This window comes from Neophocaena asiaeorientalis, unplaced genomic scaffold, assembly GCF_003031525.2.
Source record: "Neophocaena asiaeorientalis asiaeorientalis breed wild unplaced genomic scaffold, Neophocaena_asiaeorientalis_V1.1 scaffold51, whole genome shotgun sequence".
NCBI classification, from domain to species: Eukaryota; Metazoa; Chordata; class Mammalia; order Artiodactyla; family Phocoenidae; genus Neophocaena; species Neophocaena asiaeorientalis.
The window spans coordinates 3,642,918-3,664,022 of record NW_020173335.1 but is presented as its reverse complement, the minus strand read 5'-3'; the positions used below and the strand labels follow the sequence as shown (position 1 = coordinate 3,664,022).

The window sequence follows — 21,105 nt, the reverse complement described above, 5'->3', positions numbered from 1 at the left end:
AAAAAAAAAAAAAAAAAAAACAAAAGTGGACAGTCCTACAAGATGAAACTGATACATATATGTATTCTCTATTACGAGTATTTGACACATATCTCTCAGGAATTGTTACATCAGGAAGAAAACAAAATCAGGGAAGACCCTGACGTCGTGACCAGCACGGCTACAAAACTTGCCATGATGTACATACATGCAGTGCTGCACCCATAACGGAAGGAGAGCACATTTGGAAACTTAAAAAACTTGAAGCAAGTGAAGCCAAGTATTAAATTTTGAACAATCACAGACAAACTCGGCAGGCGGACTCTCAACCGCTGCGCCACCAGGGAAGCCCAAACGGGCCGTATTCTTTATCCAAAATACAATTAACTTAGAAATCTATAATAAAAAATGCATTTAAAAAACCTTATGCATTTAACGTAGAAAATGAACAATATGCTTCTATATGACCCGTGCGGCTTAAAAGAAGAAAACAATCGATGTTATAAAAATCCCCAAATGGACAAAAATAAAAATACCACATTATCAAAATTGGCAAGATGCACTGAACACTGGATTGAGAAAGCAAGTTCATGTCGTGGAAATGCAATAAATGAGCAGGGGACTTCCCTGGTGGCACAGTGGTTAAGCATCTGCCTGCCAATGCAGGGGACACAGGTACGAGCCCTGGTCCGGGAAGATCCCACATGCCGCGGAGTAGCTAAGCTCGTGTGCCACAACTATTGAGCATGCTCTCTAGAGCCCATGAGCCACAACTGCTGAGCCCATGTGCCACAACTGCTGAGCCTGTGGTATAGAGCCCGTGGGCCACAGATGCTGGGCCTGTGGCGGGAGAGGCCACTGCGGTGAGGGGCCCTCGTGCTGAGATGGGGAGTGGCCCCCTGCTCTCTGCGGCTGGGAAGCACCTACATGCAGCGGCGAAGGCCCAATGCAGCCATAAATAAATATATAAATAAAGAAATTTTATTAATAAATAAATTGATCTTCAAATAAATTTAAAAATGAGGAGTCTGAGGTACCCATCGCCTAGAGAACATTCTGGCCAGAATCTTTCAGCAGGACTTAATTATGAAAACACACTCAGAAATGAAATTGAGAGACATTCCACAGAACAAACGGGCTGGATAGCTCACAAATATCAGTGTCATGAAAGTGAAGAAAAGGCAAGAAAAGAGTTACAATAACCAACTTCAATCAATGACTGATTACCGAATCAAAGCATAATAAGAAAAAAAGCTAATAATGAAGTGATAACATATTGGGACCATGAGAAACATTGGAAAATCAACTATATATCAGGTAATAGTTTCATGTTAATGTTACATTTCTTGCAGGTGATACTGGTTTTCAAAAGACAAAGGAAATATCCTAGCTCTTAGGTGATACATGGTGAGGTATAAAGTGTCATTATCTCTGTAACTTCCTTTTAAAAGCCAAATTAAATGAATAAAAAAATGTCTCCCAAAGGGAAAATAGGCCCCTTAGAAAAGTAAAACAAAACAAAACAAAAACAAAGTACTTCAAATAATATAAGAAAATCTTCATCAATCATCATATTCAATATCGATGTGCTAACAAATCTTTTACTTCCAGTGGCCAAAGATGAAACGATTTCCACAACAAAGTAAACAACAATAGCACTGCGTTGTAACACAGGGCATAAAATAAATCTCCGTGAGTCTATACTGATACAAATGATTGAAGAAATAAAGGAAGGAAGGAAGGAGGGAAGAAAAGGAAGAGGCACACATTTTCTTTACTGAAGAATTCCCAATAACATATGTATATATTCCCCCCTCTAGGAGGTGTAACTTAATCACTGTCTCCTAGAACGTGGACCGGACTTAGTCACGTACCTCCAAATAATAGCATATGTAAGGGAAATGTATTTCCTCACCAGAGGAGAAGCCCACCTGACCTGAGTGATTATTGCTAACACCGTCAGTGATGAGTGCGGCTGGCAGTACGTACCCTCTGCCACCATATGAGGAGAAGAGCAGCTCACCTACTTGGAACCCTTCCCCCAAATCAATAACCTCAGTGTAATCACCAGGAAACATCTGAAGAACCTAAACTGAGGCCTCTTCTGCGAATTACCTGACCACTACTCTTCAAAACTGTCAAGGCCATGAAAGACCAAAAAAAGAAGCTCACAGATCGGAGGAGACTAAGGAGGCTTGAGGACAGAATGCAAGGCTCATCCTGGAAAGGATCCTGAACCAGAAGAAGCACACGGAGTGACCGCACTGCTGACATCTGTGTAAAGCGTGTAGCTCAGTGAGTGGCATTGTATGAATGCTGGCGTCTTAGTTACGCAAACATGTGGTGCTGACGGAAGGCGTAACGTGGGGGGAACCTGGGAACATGGAAACTGTACCATCTTTGCAACATTCTGTAAATCTAAAATTATTCCAAAGTTTAAACTTTATTTTTTTTTTAAAGAAGCAAACTCTAAAATCAGGAAATTAGAGACACCTCCTCATGCAATCAACAACTTAATAAGAAATAGAAAAGAGTAAAAAGAACTGACTGGAAGAAAGACATCTTTCTCATGAATCATATCTTCTTTTGCACAAATCCAAAATAATTGCCAGAAGAATTATTAAAATAAAGAGCTTAGTGAGTTTGCGAGATACAAGACTGATACTAAAAAACTATACAATTAGAAATGCTAGATACAAGATCGCTACTAAAAAACTGACTGCCTTTCTATATACCAGCAATGTACAATTAGAAATGCTAGATACAAGATCGCTACTAAAAAACTGATTGCCTTTCTATATACCAGCAATATACAATTAGAAATGCTAGATACAAGATCGCTACTAAAAAATTGACTGCCTTTCTATATACCAGCAATATACAATTAGAACTGTAATTTTCAAAAAGGGATTTTAGTAAGAGACCATAGAAAGAAGTCTAAATAATGATGCATCACATCTTTATAAAGAATAGTTTAAAACTGTACAGACAATAAAGAAGACCCAAATAATCGGAGAAGCATAAAGTTCTCAAGGACAGAAAGGTCGTTACAATAAGGATGTCAGTTCTTCTCAGAATGATCTATACGTGCAAGGCTATTTCAATAAAAATCACAGCAGGAGTTTTCAAGGAACTTGGTAACCTATTTCTGAAAACATATATTGAAAAGTAAAATGGTGAGGATGCTCGAAAAGGAGAGGAAAACAAGACGACTTCCCTACCACACAGCTTCTGTAATGCTACAGTAATTAAGACAGGGTCAATTTGGTACACAGCGGGGCACAGTAACCCCAAGGAACAGAACAGAGAACCGAGAAACAGGCCAGATCAGATACAAAAATCTGACCTGTAAGTTGGCTTTGCACATCATTGGAAGAAAGTGTGACTATTCAATAAATGATGTCAGGGGCTTCCCTGGTGGCGCAGTGGTTGAGAGTCCGCCTGCCGATGCAGGGGACACGGGTTCGTGCCCCGGTCCGGGAAGATCCCACATGGCGTGGAGCGGCTGGGCCCGTGAGCCACGGCCACTGAGCCTGCGCGTCCGGAGCCTGTGCTCTGCAACGGGAGAGGCCGCAACAGTGAGAGGCCCTAGGACCGCAGACAATAAAAAATGCCTTTGCTGGGTTTCCCTGGTGGCGCAGTGGTTAAGAGTCCGCCTGCCGATGCAGGGGACGCGGGTTCGTGCCCCGGTCCGGGAAGATCCCACGTGCCGCGGAGCGGCTGGACCCGTAAGCCATGGCCGCTGAGCCTGCGCGTCCCGGAGCCTGTGCTCCGCAACGGGAGAGGCCAGAGCAGTGAGAGGCCCGCGTACCATAAAAAATAAAAATTAATTAATTAAATAAATAAATGATGTCAGGACTCTATGTGATACCCTAGTGAAGAACCTCACATCGATAAGATGAATTACAGATGAATCAAGGACTTAAATGTGGAAACCAAAGTTTAAATAGCCAAAGATCCCAGTAAAAACTGGGCAAAAGACATAAGCAGGCATTTCACAGCAAAGGATATCTGAGTAGCCAATAACAGTATGAAAATTTTCAAGCTCACTGCTAATAAGAAGAAACAAATAGGAATTGACATTAAGGTACAATTCTACACTTACCCTAATACCCAGAATTAAACGAATGCCAAATCAAAAGGTTGGGGAGAATGCAGAAAAACGAAATTTTGTATATTGTTGGTAGAACTGTAAATTGGTCACTTTTAAGAATAATTTAACTCTACCTCATGAAGTTGAAAATATTAATTTCTTAAGACAGCAATACCATTCTCAGCTATAGATTCGAAGAAAGTTTTCTTGCACTTTGGACAAGGAGAGTTGGAAATAAGCCAGACATTCATCAAAGCGGACAAGACAAGAAAGGTTGCCTATTTATACAATGGAGTACAGTCCGTCACAGAAAGCAAAGGATCCAAGCTCTCCGCATCCACATGAACTGGAAAAACATCACACTACATCAAGTCACAGGAGTAAGCAAGTAGTATTACCCCACTGATATATACTTCAAAAGAGGCAAAACATAATGTTTACAGTCTAGTTCACAGGGAGATGTGTACGTGTGGTAAAATTCCAGAGAAAATTGGGAGGTCGAGGAAAAACAGAAAAACTTAAAACATGATTACATGTGCAGGAATAATAGGAAGGTAAATCAAGGAAGCACAAAAAGGAGGGATTTCGGAACTATTGGAAGAGTCACTTTTCTCGAGTCTCATATGGTGCGTGACGTTGAGCCACAAAATGCTACGGTAGGCGTCCTGGACGATAGTTTATCTTCTGCGATCTAACCACTCACATGCATCACACACACACGCGTGCACACACGCACGCACACAGGACGCTGCCTGTCCCGTCACACGTCCAGCCAGGCGTGAGGTGTCACGCGGCCCTCCCGGCACTGACCTGTGGGAACAGAACTCCTGTCACTGCCACTGCTGTCACGGATCCTTTGTCTCGGACCCGGGAGCCTCCTGTCTGCAATCAGCATCCATGAAATTGTGGTAGGTTAACTTGCTACTTTGCAAGGAGGGCCAAACCTTAAACCCTCTGCAGTTTTTACAACATTATGTAATCCTCCACATGAAAAGAAGGCAAGAGGTGCAGAACGGCATGGTGAAAAAACATCTCTACGAGGGTTAGAAAAATGGATTTTAGTACGTGTTGAGTTATAAAACATGAATGAGATCTAGGGCAGCTACTTTACTTCTCTGGCTTGTTTGCTTATCTATAAAATGAAGGGTTGAATAACACCATCTCCAAAAATAGCTAGAATAACTTATCCTTCTCAAAGCCTAAAATTAGAGATGTAAGCGAAAAAATAACCTGAAACGCACAGCCACAGAAAGAAGAACTTGAAAGAAAAAATGTAACTATATATAAATGTTAAAGATACAAATTGTGATGACAGCAAGTATAAAGTTTATCTTATCTGTATTGAAATATTTATCTGTAATATACCATAAAGAGAAAATTCTCTTTTAACTTGTATATCAAAGGGAAAATAAAGAACCCCACAAAGAAGCTCAAGTGAAATATTTTCATGATATACAAATGCCATTGAAGTGAAAAATCTTCCCTGAGACCACCCAACCTTGACAAGTATATTCACATAGGATTTAAAGACTAATATTTGTATGACATACGGTAGGTGGTCTTTTGCGTGGGTGAAATACTCCAGCTGACTCTGGTTCATGAAAGCTTCTAGGAGAATTATGATAAATTTCTACCTGGCCAACTATAATGTTAGCCTAAATGTTTAATTCTGCTCTCAGAACTGTACTTCTTCCTTGTAATGAAATATTCAAATTTCTTAGTTCTGGGTGTATGTATGTATGTATGTATCTATTTGTGTACCTATGGATACTGGATAGTATGGATAAAATGTATGCATGGACACTGCTCTTTCTTTTTATAGCTTACTATTTATCTTATTGATTTGGCTATAAGGAAGCTCAAATGTAAAAGTTTTGGCACTAGTGGTAACTCTGGCACAACCTTCGTTCCTTTACTTGGCTTTTGATTCTATTCCTTATTTTATAAATTGTTTTACTCTATATGTAATTTTTTTTACCATATATTACCTCAAATTACTATCAGATGTAGATAGAAACAAAGCTTAAATAAGGTTGTAAATTTCTTGGATCATCAGAAAAACATAAGAGAACAAAAGATGCCATTTAAAATCACAGCCTCAAAATGAAGCAACTTGAAAGACTGTAACAGTGGTTACACTGTTGGAATTTCAAGTACGATCACTTACTTGCATATGTCATCTTCTGGGTCTTCAAGCCCAAATCTCTCATCAAATGTGAGCTGTATCCATACATTTTCCTCTACTGCTACTAATCTCCATACCAAGACCATATTTCTTGGATAGGTATGAGGAAACCTCGGGCTGTGAATACTTCCATTAGTAGACACAGTAATAATTCTCTCATGCTGGGGATCTTGTACTCCTGAAAGTAAAAACATAAGCATAGACATACACTTAGAACAGACATTTCAAAAATTACAGGTTTCAAAATAACTTCTGAAAAAAGGTAACCAATACAAGCCCAAAGTTTCCCATGAACTGTAAGTACTAAATGATTTCAACCCTTAAATGACCTCGAAAAACGAAATGAGGTCAAAGCAATGGTATCAATTTCTCGTTGTAAGGGAACTAACAGCGGTCTATGAAGATATGAAATTGTAAGAAATGTTGCAGGACTTCTCAGTGACTTTAAAAGGCTAACATGAATTTTAAATTTCTAAGAGGAGAATACAGTATAAAATCGCTTCCAGGTTTATTAGGCATGGCAAGCTTTTACACGGTGAAACGCCAAAATACATTGTTATTAATATCTTTTTCTTTTGCTTAGATTGTTGGGGGAGACATGAGGGGACCGGCAAATTGAAGCAATTTGTTGAGACAAAAGCGTTCTTTTTTTATTGAAGCATAGTTGACTTACAGTGTTTCAGGTGTACAGCAACATGATTCATTTATATAGAGATATTTTTTTCAGATTCTTTTCCATTATAGGTCATTACAAGATATTGAATATAGTTTCCTGTGCTATACAGTAGGTCCCAGCTGTTTATCTATTTTACACACGGTAGCGTAGAGACAAAAGTGTTCTTATATCCACCCAACTGAGAGTTCATAATGAGAGGAAACAAATAATTGGTATTTGGAAAAGGAGCAGCTGTTTACCTACACAAAGAAAATCTAAGAAGTAAGACAGTTACACTTTTTCAGGCCATGAAAATCCAATCCATTGTTTGCTAAATCCCAGTTAAAAAAAAAAAAAAACAAAACCTTTTAAAGACTCTTTTATTCAATTTCTAAAACAATTTAAAAGTCCTAAACTGCACCTTGAACACATGAAGTAACGTGCATGGCACAACACCTGACACGTTTTTTGTTCAACTTTGATACACTCATAACATCAGGACAATATTATACTGTACCAATACCTCATTCGTTTTCATGATTTAGAGATATACTTCACAAGACTGAACTTTGTATTTGCAGTATTACAGAGAGAAGAATATCATTACTTTATAAGCACCATTCTTCCTTTATTTCCCAACATCCAATCTCAATATATGCATAGTTACTTTCAGAAATATGAAAAAAATCTCATTTTACTGACTGCTTTTAGGTACGTCCCATCAAACTGTGCAACACAGAGTTGTCTAAGGCCTATTACATCGTTGACATTTTATACTAAGCTACATTTTTCTTCTCTCTCTTTTTTTCTTCTATTATGGTTTTCTGCCTTTTCCCCTTCAACTCTTTCACTCCCATACCCTACTTCCCTTTTTCTAATTGAAACATACTTGATTTACCGTATTGTGTTAGTTTCAGGTGTACAGCAAAGTGATCCAGTGATACATACATATGTATCTACTTTTTTCAGATTCTTTTCCATTACAGGTCATTACAAGGCACTGAGTACAGTTCCCTGTGCTCTACAGGGGATGTCTTTGTTTTATAGACAGTAGTATGGATCTGTGAATCCTAGTTCCTTTTTGACCAATGGACTCCTCCATGCCAAGTTTGCCTGCTAAGTATTTCAGCTCCACGTGCTCTCTCCATGATTTTACACCAATGACCCTGCTTCCCGCTCTGGAAGGCAGACTCTGAGGCGACCCCCAATGTCCCTCACGCGTCAGGAGCCTCTGCCTTGAGCGGGTGGAAGCTGTGACACGGATGGGGTATTACTCCCATAATCAGGTCCGTTAACTCTGAGTTAACCAAAAGTTAGGTTATAGGAGAAGCCTAACCTAATAGGGTGAGCCCTTAACAGAAGCTGGCCCTTCTTGATCTTAGAAATTCCAAGTGTGAAAGACACTCAATGGGGAAAATTCCGTGTGGTGGCCTTGGAAAGGGAGCAGGTTGTGTTCCCAGGATGTGGGCGGCTGAGAGGTACCGAGGAAGAGGGGGCTTTATCCTGAAACCTCAAGAGACCTCGATGAATCGGAGGCAGACTCTTCACCGGTCTCCAGAAAAGAATCGAATCTCGCTCACACCTTGATTTTAGTCTTGTAAAAACTTGGAGCAAAAGCCCAGTCTCCCAGGCCTGGATTTCTGAGCTCCAGAGCTGAGAGCAAACAGGGCGTATAAAACCGCGGGTTCGTGGTGATTCCTTACCTAACAGTAGACAATTAATACACCTTCTGTTGGGCACAAAGCTGTTTGATTTGCAAGTATGTCTTTTGCCCTTTGTTCTTCAACGGCACTTAGAGTAATTGTAGCAACTTTCCATTTACTATTTATGTGACTCAAAATACATATTTCACACTGATAAAATGCAACTTAAGAATATGCTCTACGAAACTTCTTGAATTCAAAAGACAACGTCAAGGGTTATTTATTAGTGAGAATGTGATTCGGGTTAAAGAATACCTGTTTTAGTGTTAAAACACCCCAAATAATTTTAACAAGGTGTAGTTATGGTTCTTAAAGCAGCTTTTTCATTCTCTTGAACTCAGCTGTTTCAACAATGAGCCTGTTAGGTATGATTTTATATTGTCTAAGACAAGGTAAAGACAAACATAATTTCCTTTGAATATACAGTGCATATAATGGGTAATATCATCATATTAGTGAATGCGCCTTAAGTGCCATAGGATGTTTAAACTAAATAATTATTATTTATAATCATCACGTGTGCAAAAGCATGTCCCCTCTCATTGGGGGCTAATGTTCGATATGGCCGTAGGTTATGTTAACATACAGCAAATAATCAATACCTCTCCTGTGCACATAATTTAGCACCAGTATATCTCATAAGGACACAGAAGGATCTATCAAGTTAGATGAATTCTCCTCTATACTGACAATTTTTTAAAGAAAATGATTATAATCTACTATTAAAATTAAGTGAATACGTTGTCTGTTTTCAAAGATTTCTTTTAAAAATGAGATTATTTCCCCACTATCTAAATTTTAATACAATAGCCTACATATTTCAGAGGTATTTTAGAGCAGTAGCTTATATCAAGAGTCCTTCTCATTTTAGCAGCTGATATTTTTTTAATGAATTAATTTTTTCCAATCAAATTTATTAAAATATATTATTTGCCCCATTCTGTCTCAAAAAAGAAAAAAAAACAAGAGTGCCTTATATCATCCACAGCACTGTTTACAAATATAACAGTGTTTACGCTTTCATATGCGTAAACTACACGGCTACTAAAAGATCTGAATTCTATTTTTATATCTTCAGTCAAAAAAGCACATGGCTAAAATGTATATACTTAGATTGTGTTTACATCTCTATTTTTTCCTTTATAGTCCACAATTCCATTAAACTATAATTAAGCATAATTTTAAGGCTGAAAATCTAGGCCTTATTTGTGGTAAAAGAATTGTAAATTTCCTTTTAAGTTAAATTGCTGCTCCCCCAAAATCATCTCAGAACGCAGTGAGGTTTGCCACCAAATGCATATGATTTGCCCATGACTGTCAACGTTACATGTAAATCTCAAACAACGAGGCCTATAATCGAAAAGGAAAAAAAAGAAGCAACAAAGAGTAGGATCTACCAAAATAAGACTTTGCATTCGTAGCTCAGTTGCTTAAGAAATCGTCTTTCCAAACACAGAACTTTACTAGGATTTTAGGGATGAGACAAGTACCTATTTTGTGACTACTTTATTGAACGTTTGCTTTTCCTAAACAATGGACAGTACACTCAAAGAAAGTACCAAAGAAATGAAACAAATGTTTGTCAGCAATCATTGACGTGTTTACAACATGCTCCTTGCAATGCATCCTCAACAAGAATAAGTCTTGTTCATCCAGATAAGACAGCATGAAAAGTGAAAATATAAACACTAAATTTTAAAAATTAAAATTAACACCATTTCATATTATCCTACCCAACCCTCCTTGAGGTCAAAGTATTGAAAACTAACATGAAATAACAATAGAAAAGGAAAAGAAGGGAGATTAATAATGTGAAGACTCTAAAATTGTTGACTAAATATGTTCACATACAATTCAGTTATGAAGAATCATTACACATCTGTATGTACTCAATAAGTTAACAGTAAAACCAAAGCAATTTCATAATATTTGCCATGCATTTCAGACTGTTAGCCCCTTTAAAAGTATATTTATTGGGCTTCCCTGGTGGCGCAGTTGTTGGGAGTCCGCCTGCCGATGCAGGGGACACGGGTTCGTACCCCGGTCCGGGAAGATCCCACATGTCGCAGAGCGGCTGGGCCCGTGAGCCATGGCCGCTGGGCCTGCGCATCCGGAGCCTGTGCTCCGCAACGGGAGAGGCCACAGCAGTGAGAGGCCCACGTACGGAAAAAAAAAAGTATATTTATTAAGAACGAAAGAGGGAATGAGTAAGAGAATCATGAAAAGCAAAAAAAAAAAAAAAAATTTAATGCTTGAAAATCTGTATTATTTAAAAAGATAACATCAAAAAAGAAGTTCTGTAGGGAGTTCCCTGGTGGACCAGTGGGCAAGACTCCACGCTCCCAATGCAGGGGGCCTAGGTTCCATCCCTGGCCAGGGAACCAGATCCCACATGCATGCCGCAACCAAGACCCGGAGCACCAAAATAAATACATAAATAAACATTAAAAAAAAAAAAGTCTGTGGACAAGATATAATTCCTAAAGAAAGAGAAACCATCTGTCCTTCTCCATGCTAATGCTTTAAGTTGGCAATAGCAGAAAAGACCTGGAGGATTAAGAATGAGGTAAAAAGAAAGGCCTCCAGTTTTGGTTTAGCTTTAAGTTCTGAAGAATTCTGGTTCCTGTTCACATAGGGAGGGCGTAGGGATGTGTCCCCATAAACTGGTAGATTTCACAGGTGTCTTGTGAGATTTTTGATGCGTTTACTTCCAAATATATGTTATCTTCAAATTGCGTTAGAAAAGGTATTTCTGTAATAGTCAGGTACACCTATTTCCAAATCCTTCCTTGATGCATACACATACGCACTGGTCTTATTTGTGCTTTGGTCTGCTCACTATTTTTTTTGCCTGTGATGATCTTTCTTTATCTTAATCTTGCTAGTTTTTTATATGGTTATTTCCATTTTCAATCTCATTAACTCTTAATTAGCAAATTTCACTTTTAACAAAAGTTAGTTAAAATCATTTAACATATATATACATGCACACATACAAACATATATATATGTGTTTGTTGCTACTTTCGCTGGCTCCATAAATTGGCACTTTTTGCCTAGAAAATCCAGAGTAATCTCACCTAATCTTACTTGATTCTGTAGAGAGAACGTATACTTGAACTCCACAGCGCAAACAAATCTCCCTCCATAAATTCCAAACTATATAGAAGTACCTTGTTTTCATGCTTAATATTTTAAATTCTGACTATTGTACAAAAGTACAATAATACTTAATACAATAACACAAAAAAACTGAGGCTCAAGTTTTTGTTTTCTTATTGGCTCCATCTACTGTTTCCCATACTTTAAAACAACAGCAAAATAAAACAGACAATCAAAAAAAGTTAGTGTCGTCTACCTCAAACTGTTCACAAATTGCGAAAAAAATGTTCACTAAGGGAAAATAAAAGATTGCTATATTAAGTAAGCCATAAAAACAAATGCAATTATTTAAAATATGCCCAACTGAAGTTCTTGAATTTATTCTAGGAGATAATCATTTTATGCCTCAAGGGAATGACAGTCAAAAATCATGTATTGAGAACCTATTATGTTTCATGCACTGTACCAAGGGCTTGGGACATCAGAACAAGACAAAGCCTTGTCCTCTTAATGTGACAACTTCTAGGACTGTCATTTAGTATCATTCCTAGACTAGGTATTCTAGTAAATACACATTCAATTATCAAAACCCACTTCAGATGTCACCTTTTATGGTATGTAATCCTCAATTCCCTTTGTACATTCCTTTAGGGCTGCATTTTTAAAATTTTATTTTATTGAAGTATAGTTGATTTGCAACGTTGTGTTAATTTCTGCTGTGCAGCAAAGTGATTCAGTTATACAGATATATACATTCTTTCTTATATTCTTTTCCATTATGGTTTAACTCCAGGAGATTGGATAGAGTTCCCTGTGCTATACAGTAGGACCTTGTGGTTTATCCTTCCTATATAACAGTTTTCATCTGCTAATCCCAAACTCCCAATCCATCCCTCTCCCACCCCCTCTCCCTTGGCAACCACAAGTCTGTTCTCTAGGTAGGACGGCATACTTTAATCATCACGTGTAGGCTGACGTTTCTTTCTTTTCTGCCACGCTCTGAACTTCTAGTGAGGTAGAAAATCTTCTAGGCAGAACTGATTTTGGAGTCTGTAACCAGTATCTAGCTCCGTGCCTGGCACATGGCACCACATAGTACATATTGTTAGTATAAAGACACTTGATATCTTGGAACTTGGCAATAAAACAGTTTCAACGCTCCATCCTTCATTCATAAGTTTCCAGAGACAATACATATGAGAATAAGAAGCTTTTACAATGTACATTCCTCCCCAATTAAAGTCCCTTAATTCATATTTACTCCAAGTTCATCTATTATAACCTACATATATATTTCAGCTGAAGGTGACAGATTACTCATCACTGAGATTTGCCATTTTCTTAACATACTCACTCATTTTAAAATAAAACGTGTTTTATAATTTTACCACACTGAGAATGCCACAATTACTGTCATTATTTTATCTTAACTCTGAACTATGAATCAGTTGACAATAAGAATCTGTTATTTTGGGGCTTCCCTGGTGGCGCAGTGGTTAAGAATCCGCCTGCCAATGCAGCGGACACGGTTTCGAGCCCTGGTCCGGGAAGATCCCACGTGCCGCGGAGCAACTAAGCCTGTGTGCCACAACTACTGAGCCTGCGCTCTAGAGCCCGCGAGCCACACCGAAGACCCCATGCAGCCAAAAATAGAGTAATGAATTAATTTTTAAAAATCTGTTCTTTTAGGCAAGACACTTGATATCAGGGTTTATTTTTTTTATAAACTAGAGATAATCAGAGACTGTTTTAAAGTTCATATGAAACGATGCTCGTATAAACTAACCACCTTGATAATTACAAATCAGTATGTACGTGAAGGAGAAACTTGGTCCATCATATTCGGCCTAATTCAAACACAGTGAGAAAGAAAATTTATTATCAGGTATCCAGTTTTTCTGATGTTAGTAAATAGAAGATTGATATGGAAGATAATGCAAAGTTGGTCAATATGTATACGGAATCCAATTTCACAAAGATCAAAAACTGATGACGCCAGAAGCAGTAATTTTTCGGCAGTGATGCAAATTTCTGATTCCCTTCTACAGGCTGATCGCAGAAGGAGGAAAGAGGATAACTTTGTAGAAATTATGCCATTTCTTTGACTTGGCACTATCTTTAAAAAGAGGTTTGAATTCTTTCGTATCTAAAAAGAAGTAAAAGAATTCAGCCATAAGCCTCCTACCTACCTATGAGCAATGGTAAGAAATGAGCGCCCATGTTCAGAAGTTCATAGCAAATCTTCCAAATGCAATGAGGGAAAGTTTATAGACGAGCATCCGCATAGCATCCCTCCCCCTGCCCACCAGCACTGTGAAGCAGCCCTGGTTGACTCTACCCAGAAATATGCCTGGAAAATCAACACGAGTCCATTTCCCTCATTGCATGGATGGCTCTAAGGGGCCAGAGTGAATCCAATGGCTTTTTTTTTTTTTCCCCCTCAACAGTTGGGGATTAGACCATGTTGGGCACAGAAGTAAGGTCCAGAGCTGCTGTAGCCAATAAGCTGTCATATTAGAATCCAGTCTGATGGAAAAGTCAATGCACAGAAGTAGAGAGACACACAGCAGTACAGCAAAGAGGAGCCAGATCCCAGCTCAAACCACACAGTAAATTCAGCCCACCTCTGGGCTTCTCGGGTACATGACTAAACAAATCACTTTTACTACTATTCGAGTTAGAGTTAAGATTTTTACGCATGCGACCAAAATCAAAATGGGCCGTGGTTCAGGCCCATTATCCTGGCGTGATTATTACTGGTGTTCCCTGTTCATGCTTGAAAATATCTGGATTAATGTTACAAAGGACACGGCAAGTAAGATCTATAAAGTTCTTCTGCTGTTGAGGCACGAGATATAGAAATGGTAATGATTTGACAGCATGGCATTTTAGCCTTAAGGTAGTGGTAAAAATAACCTATTTGGGCTTTATACAATGGGGTATGACATAACATTTTCAGTGAAGGCTCAATTATGGGAGACACACTGGCAATAATCTTCTTACCTCTTAACGCTGCAGGACAAATCGCCAGGAATATAAACACAGAATGTCCTTAAAGCCTTTACTGCACACCAATTAGTAACGAATATGACTGTATACACACACATCACACACACATCACACACACACACGTGTGAGCAATGCTGTTAGTTTTCACTCTGCATTAAATTGTGCGCTGTGTTACATACCACAAGGCGGCTAAAACCAGAACACAGAACAGAGACAAATGACGAATAGAAGAAACGTCCGCTTTAAAGGTTCACTATTGATTTCATTTTTGCAATGTTTAATTGACCCTCCTGTTGAATTAAACTATTATTCAGTGTAGAAAGTTTACATTAAATACCAGGAGCTCTGAGATATTTTAAGCAGCGAAATGTATTTACGTGAAATATTACGACACATGATTAAGCGCAAATTCATATTACTTAACCTCTAGACAAACAAATATGCTTATTTAAGAAAAGATATGTCCAATAAAGAACCTAATCCATTTGGAGACTCAGGATCTGTCAGTGTATCGTACCTGCACTGGATGTATAATTTACACCATTCAGATGGAATTTACCAGCAATTTCAAATGTGGAAAGCAGTGACCTATTTCTTTGTGAACACACAATGTCTAGTGTAGTGACATTTTGATGGGAAGATGTTTAAAATGCATCAAGGAGGGCTTCCCTGGTGGCGCAGTGGTTAAGAGTCCGCCTGCCGATGCAGGGGACACGGGTTCGTGCCCCGGTCCGGGAAGATCCCACATCCACGCAGCGGCTGGGCCCGTGAGCCATGGCCGCTGAGCCTGCACGTCCGGAGCCTGTGCTCCGCAACGGGAGAGGCCACAGCAGTGAGAGGCCCGCGTACCGGGGAAAAAAAAAATGCATCAAGGAAAATAATCATGAAACAGTAATCAGTACAAACTTACTCATTAAATAAGGCCATTTGTATATGACTTAAGTGAATTTTTAAAGTATGTTTAAAATTCTCTCTTATGTTAAACTCTGAATTAGGCAAAATAAATGATTTCTAAGAAACAATAAAATAGGAACCTGTTTCAGCCTTAATATATTCAACCATCATCAGTGTTGACGAATGAGACTTTTCTGCTTCTAGTTATATTTATCATTAAAGATGAATGCATATAATTTATAGGCATTGAGCCTATGAGTTTCTTATGAGTAACATCCAAAGATAGGAAAAGTAATAAATTTGGTCACTTCTAGGCAAATCGTGTCCTCCCATCTTCTGTTTTAAATGTTATTAATTAAACACTCTCAATAATGGAGAGCGTTTGGGTTTGCATCTCTTTCCGTAAGCAACGTATGAGATTTACAAGTTACATCTACAGCAGGATCTTTGGTTTCAGTGGTAATTCCACATCAAGAGAGCAGGAATAAGAGAAGAGCAGTTACACTGGACGTGATTGCCCTTCACAGGCCACGTTCAAGCAGACTTACGCTCATGAATATTCGAACCATTCTGCCCTGCTAGAAAACATCACCTCCCTACCCCACCCTCCAAAACCAACAACCGTCCTCAATCGTAAAGTGATGTTAGAATGTGTATAAAACACAACGGTGAGACTTTTAAAAGAAGTGGAAGTCGCAAATGAATAATACCGATAAAACACATAATTTTGGTGGGGAAATAGATTACTTAAATTTTATTTCTCAAAGCAAAGGCATTTTTTTATAATGACCAGGAGATACCAAATCATGCCAAGCTATTTCATCTCAGCGTATGTTATTTTATCATCTAGTTGGGCTATTATAAGGGAGAAAATAAGCACAAACATGAAGATGTCGAATAATTGGCCTGAATATAACCGTTAGCAGAGTTCTTCAGCAACAGCTAGTTTTATGACAATAGTTTTAAAATCAAACCAAAGATCCAGAGACGAGCGGTCGAAAAAGAGGAGCTGAAACACAGGATGGGACAGAGTCACGGAGATACATATTTTGAATTTTGAACACAATTTCAAAGCAGGAACTGAACTGAACTTTACAGAGTCCACTGGAAGTTTCGTTTGTGAGGAGGGATGATTCTCTGACACTCCTTATCACTGGTTTCTTCAACATTATTCAAAAATACCTACTCCCCTAGCTTCTGATCTCAGGGAAGATTCTGAGGATACGTCTGTCAGACTGGACGGTGTCAGATGCCACAAGAAGATTAAGAATCCTTCTGCGTGGTGTCTGCACTGTTTACGTGAGTGTAATCTCCAGCCAGCAAATGGACCAGCTGCATTCGTGACCTCCCAGCAAGGGAACAGACCTGTCTCAACAGAGCATTTCCTTGAAAATTCTTGCCCGTGAAATCTGATTTTGATGCTGAAAACTCTCCACCCATGTTTCCTATAAATCCATCCATCCCTCTTCTGAAAGAAATCGAACATTGTCCAAAGAAATGGAACAAAGTTATGGAAACACATGCCCAGGGAGTGAGGGGAAGCGGGAGAAAAAGTACAAATTGTACTTAATTTAATTACAGCAACTATAGTAATACTAATTACCTTGACATGTGGCTATCTATCACTCTTATTTTCCAGTAGAGATCAGGCTTTTTAAAGAAAGATATTCATAACAGAAGCCTCAAGGACAACTACACTAATCGCTTAAAACACATGATTTAAATTTACAGAGATGTATTCCTGCACAGCCACACAAACCGTCAAAATATTTATTTTATAGCAGCCGTCATACTTTCAAATTTGATTGCAATGTTGTGATCCTGTTAAAAGTCATCCGGAACAAAAGATTTATGATGGGGAAGCGACATACCAAGAAAAAGCCCCTGATATTAAAAAATGTGTTAAGACTTTTACTCAGGAATTAACAAGAACCTTTTTTATTCAGTAAGTTCTGCCAAAGAAAGTTAAGTATCAATGAAGGATGAAAAAGAGCTCTAAGAAGCACCAGAATAATCAATTACACCTTGAGAGACATCCTGCTACTCTCTCTGCAACGTAACAGCCAAAGCAATACGCCAGGGGGCGTTACCTTGAACACATCAGAGAATACAAGATTGAGAACAGAGATGTTTCAGTAAGCACGCTGCAGTCTGCAGATCATTAGGAATATGAAAACAGCCCTGAAGCACCGGCACAACTGGCCAGACGTTCAGAAGCACAAGGATGTGAGGACTCCCACTATGAAAGGAAAACAGTCAAGTCTACACTTGCTCACGTCGAAGAATCAGGTAACAATGTGATCCCACCTAAAGAAATTCTCTGCTTTAGCAGGGTTCATTGTGTAAACCTTAATCACGTGAGATGATGTCAAGAGTGTATAAGAAACGTTTAAAATGGAGAGTAAATAAAATATATGTTCCGCTTACCTTTCAAATGTTCTCTCTCCTCTTTTCTATGCCAGTCCAGATGCTTGGGGATAGTTCCTCCCTGCCAGTAGATGGAGATAGTAAAATTGAGTCTTTTGATGACCTCAAATCCTAATCTAGGGGGTTCAGAATCTTCAGTTTCAGATTTTGGAAGTAAAAATAGTTTGAATGATTGAGAAGACACACAAAGTTCGTAATAAGTGTTATCTGAGTCAGTCAAGTGAACTCGTATTCATGGTCATTCGTAACAATCTATAAGGGAGAGGTCTTGGCTGGCATAGAAAAAAATTAAAGAAAGAGCATTATTTTGTAGGATCTATTCCCTTGACGCTTCATCCTTCCCAGATCTTGCGCGTTTACTCAACTAGTGTTTATTAAGCAGCTGCTCAAAATTACAGGTTACGGACCCGATGTTTCCGTACACGTTATCTCTTTAATATTTTTAACAACCCTGTGAAGTAGTAATAACTATCCCCTAGTATCTTGTCCCAGAAACTGTATTTTTAAAAGTTCCAAAGGGTGAGCTGATGTTTGCTTGCCAAGGTTCTGTGGTCCACACGATGCGTAGTTAATGGCTTCTCGGATTTAGGCAGAATTAAGTTTCTCCTTCCTACTGATAAAGGGACCTTGAATCTACCCCTTATCCTCTTCACAAGTAAAATCTAGGTTTCAATACTCTTCGTTGTCTGGTTTTGCCTCGATTTCAACATAACATATTCTGGGAAACTAGGGCATTATACAGCCACTTAAACAAGAGTAATACCAAATTTGTTCGAGAATGACCGACTAAAATAAAACCACTCTCTGTGTACAAGTCACTGTAGTCTTTCTGCCCAAATGAATACACTAATATTTATATACCTCTTTCTAGTTCTTATAAATGATGTTCAGATTACAAAATGTTTTCTTATACACAGGTTTCTCCCGGCTACCTCAACAGCCTGAAAGACCAAATGTATTACGCAAACTTTATTAGCGTAAAAATAGAGGTGGTCGTCACAGTAAGTTGGCCATACAATTTCTTGTCCAAACCAACACATTTTTAAGCCTGAAAGAGGGTAGTATCATTAACTGTGTCAGGACCACAGATGTAAACCAGGACGGTCCCCAGACAACCCGGGCACATGGTTACCCTAATGACAAATGACAGCATTAACCTTCAGTCCAGGTCTTTTGTGTTTAAATCGGGAAATCTTTCACCCTGAACATCTGTGTGATGAATTCTTAAGTGTATGTTTTCCTCTTAGCATCTTCAGTCAACTCAGTACACCGAGTAGAACTTTCTGTTTTCATAAACTTGGTAATATCTATTGCTTTCACAGTACTTTATTTCAAGGTAAGTTAAAACAACAAAACAGCAAAAATCACAATCCTAATAACTTTCTCTGTTTAACCACTTTTTTTTTTTTGCGGTACGCGGGCCTCTCACTGCTGTGGCCTCTCCCGTTGCGGAGCACAGGCTCCGGACGCGCAGGCTCAGCGGCCATGGCTCACGGGCCCAGCCGCTCCGCGGCATGCGGGATCCTCCCGGACCAGGGCATGAACCCGCGTCACCCCTGCATCGGCAGGCGGATTCCCAACCACTGCGCCATCAGGGGAGCCCTGTTTAACCACTTTTTAACGAGTTATTTGTGAGGTCTTTCTAATACTACCAAGGGATCGGGAGACATTTTTACCAATTATTGCTGACTTGCTGGATTCTGGCTCCATTCCAGTGCTTGGACCAATAAGTTTGACATTAATTCTACCTCTAACTATACACAGCTTCCAGAGTTTGGTACTCCTTAACAAATGACAAATTCCTTATTAATTGGGAGGAGATAAAAGGTCATTTAAAAGGTACTTTAGTCCATTGACCGATGAATGGATAAAGAAGATGTGGCACATACATACAATGGAATATTACTCAGCCATAAAAAGAAATGACGTTGAGTTATTTGTAGTGAGGTGGATGAAGATAGAATCTGTCATACAGAGTGAAGTAAGTCAGAAAGAGAAAAACAAATACCATATGCTAACACGTATATATGGAATCTAAAAAAGAAAAAAAATGGTCATGAAGAACCTAGGGGCAAGATGGGAATAAAGATGCAGACTTACTAGAGAACGGACTTGAGGACACGGGGAGGGGGAAGAGTAAGCTGGGACGAAGTGAGAGAGTGGCATGGACATATATACACTACCAAACGTAAAATAGATAGCTAGTGGGAAGCAGCCGCATAGCACAGGGAGACCAGCTCGGTGCTTTGTGACCACCTAGAGGGGTGGGATAGGGAGGGAGGGAGGGAGACGCAAGAGGGAGAGGATATGGGGGTATATGTATACGTATAGCTGATTCACTTTGTTATACAGCAGAAACTAACACACCATTGTAAAGCAATTATACTCCAATAAAGATGTTAAAAAAAAAAAGATAGTGCTCAAACTGGTTTTAAAAGTTTAGCTCTTAATTCTCTTAATTTTCCACTCAGGGAAATGGTCTCAGTAGTTTACTATGGACCCAAAAATAAAATAAAATTTAAGTCAAAAAATAAAAATAAATAAATGACAGTATTAACTTTCAATCCAGGTCTTTTGTGTCTAAATCAGGAAATCTTTCACCCTGAACATCTGTGTGACGAATTCTTAAGTGTATGTTTTCCTTTAATTAGGGTTAAAAACTATAGAAAAATGAAGCTATACTAAAAACTGCTCACCTTTCACAGTGAGTGCTCTCTCACATATATAATCATTTACTTACTTGATTATTCAATTTTTAAAGTACCTGTGCGTCATTTCATTAACAGACTCCAAAAGATCATGGATTTTGCTTAGGTTTTTGTTTTGCTTTGTTTTCATTGTTTGTTTTTTTCCTAAGGTATCCTCCCACCAAAATAACATAACACCTCACCCAAAACAGACAATAAATATGTGTTGACAGGAAAGGCCCATGTTGCAGCTGCAAACACATTGACAAAGGAAGTTCAGCAGATAAAAAGGATGGCATGTGGGTAGACTCCTGGCATATTGCTGCTCTCTGAAGATCTCTGGCCTTTAGAAGAATCAACCAAAATCCCTC

At 38.8% G+C, this 21,105-nt stretch overlaps 1 protein-coding gene across 2 annotated transcripts in view; it reads right to left on the bottom strand.

The window, feature by feature from the left end:
* Positions 1-21,105, bottom strand: part of PDGFC (platelet derived growth factor C) — a 213,594-nt gene that overhangs the window by 84,691 nt on the left and 107,798 nt on the right. For both annotated transcript variants that reach the window (XM_024746088.1, XM_024746090.1), the window contains exon 2: positions 6,240-6,435. In XM_024746088.1, the coding sequence (XP_024601856.1) occupies positions 6,240-6,435 (196 nt within the window). The remainder of the gene's footprint in view (positions 1-6,239; positions 6,436-21,105) is intronic.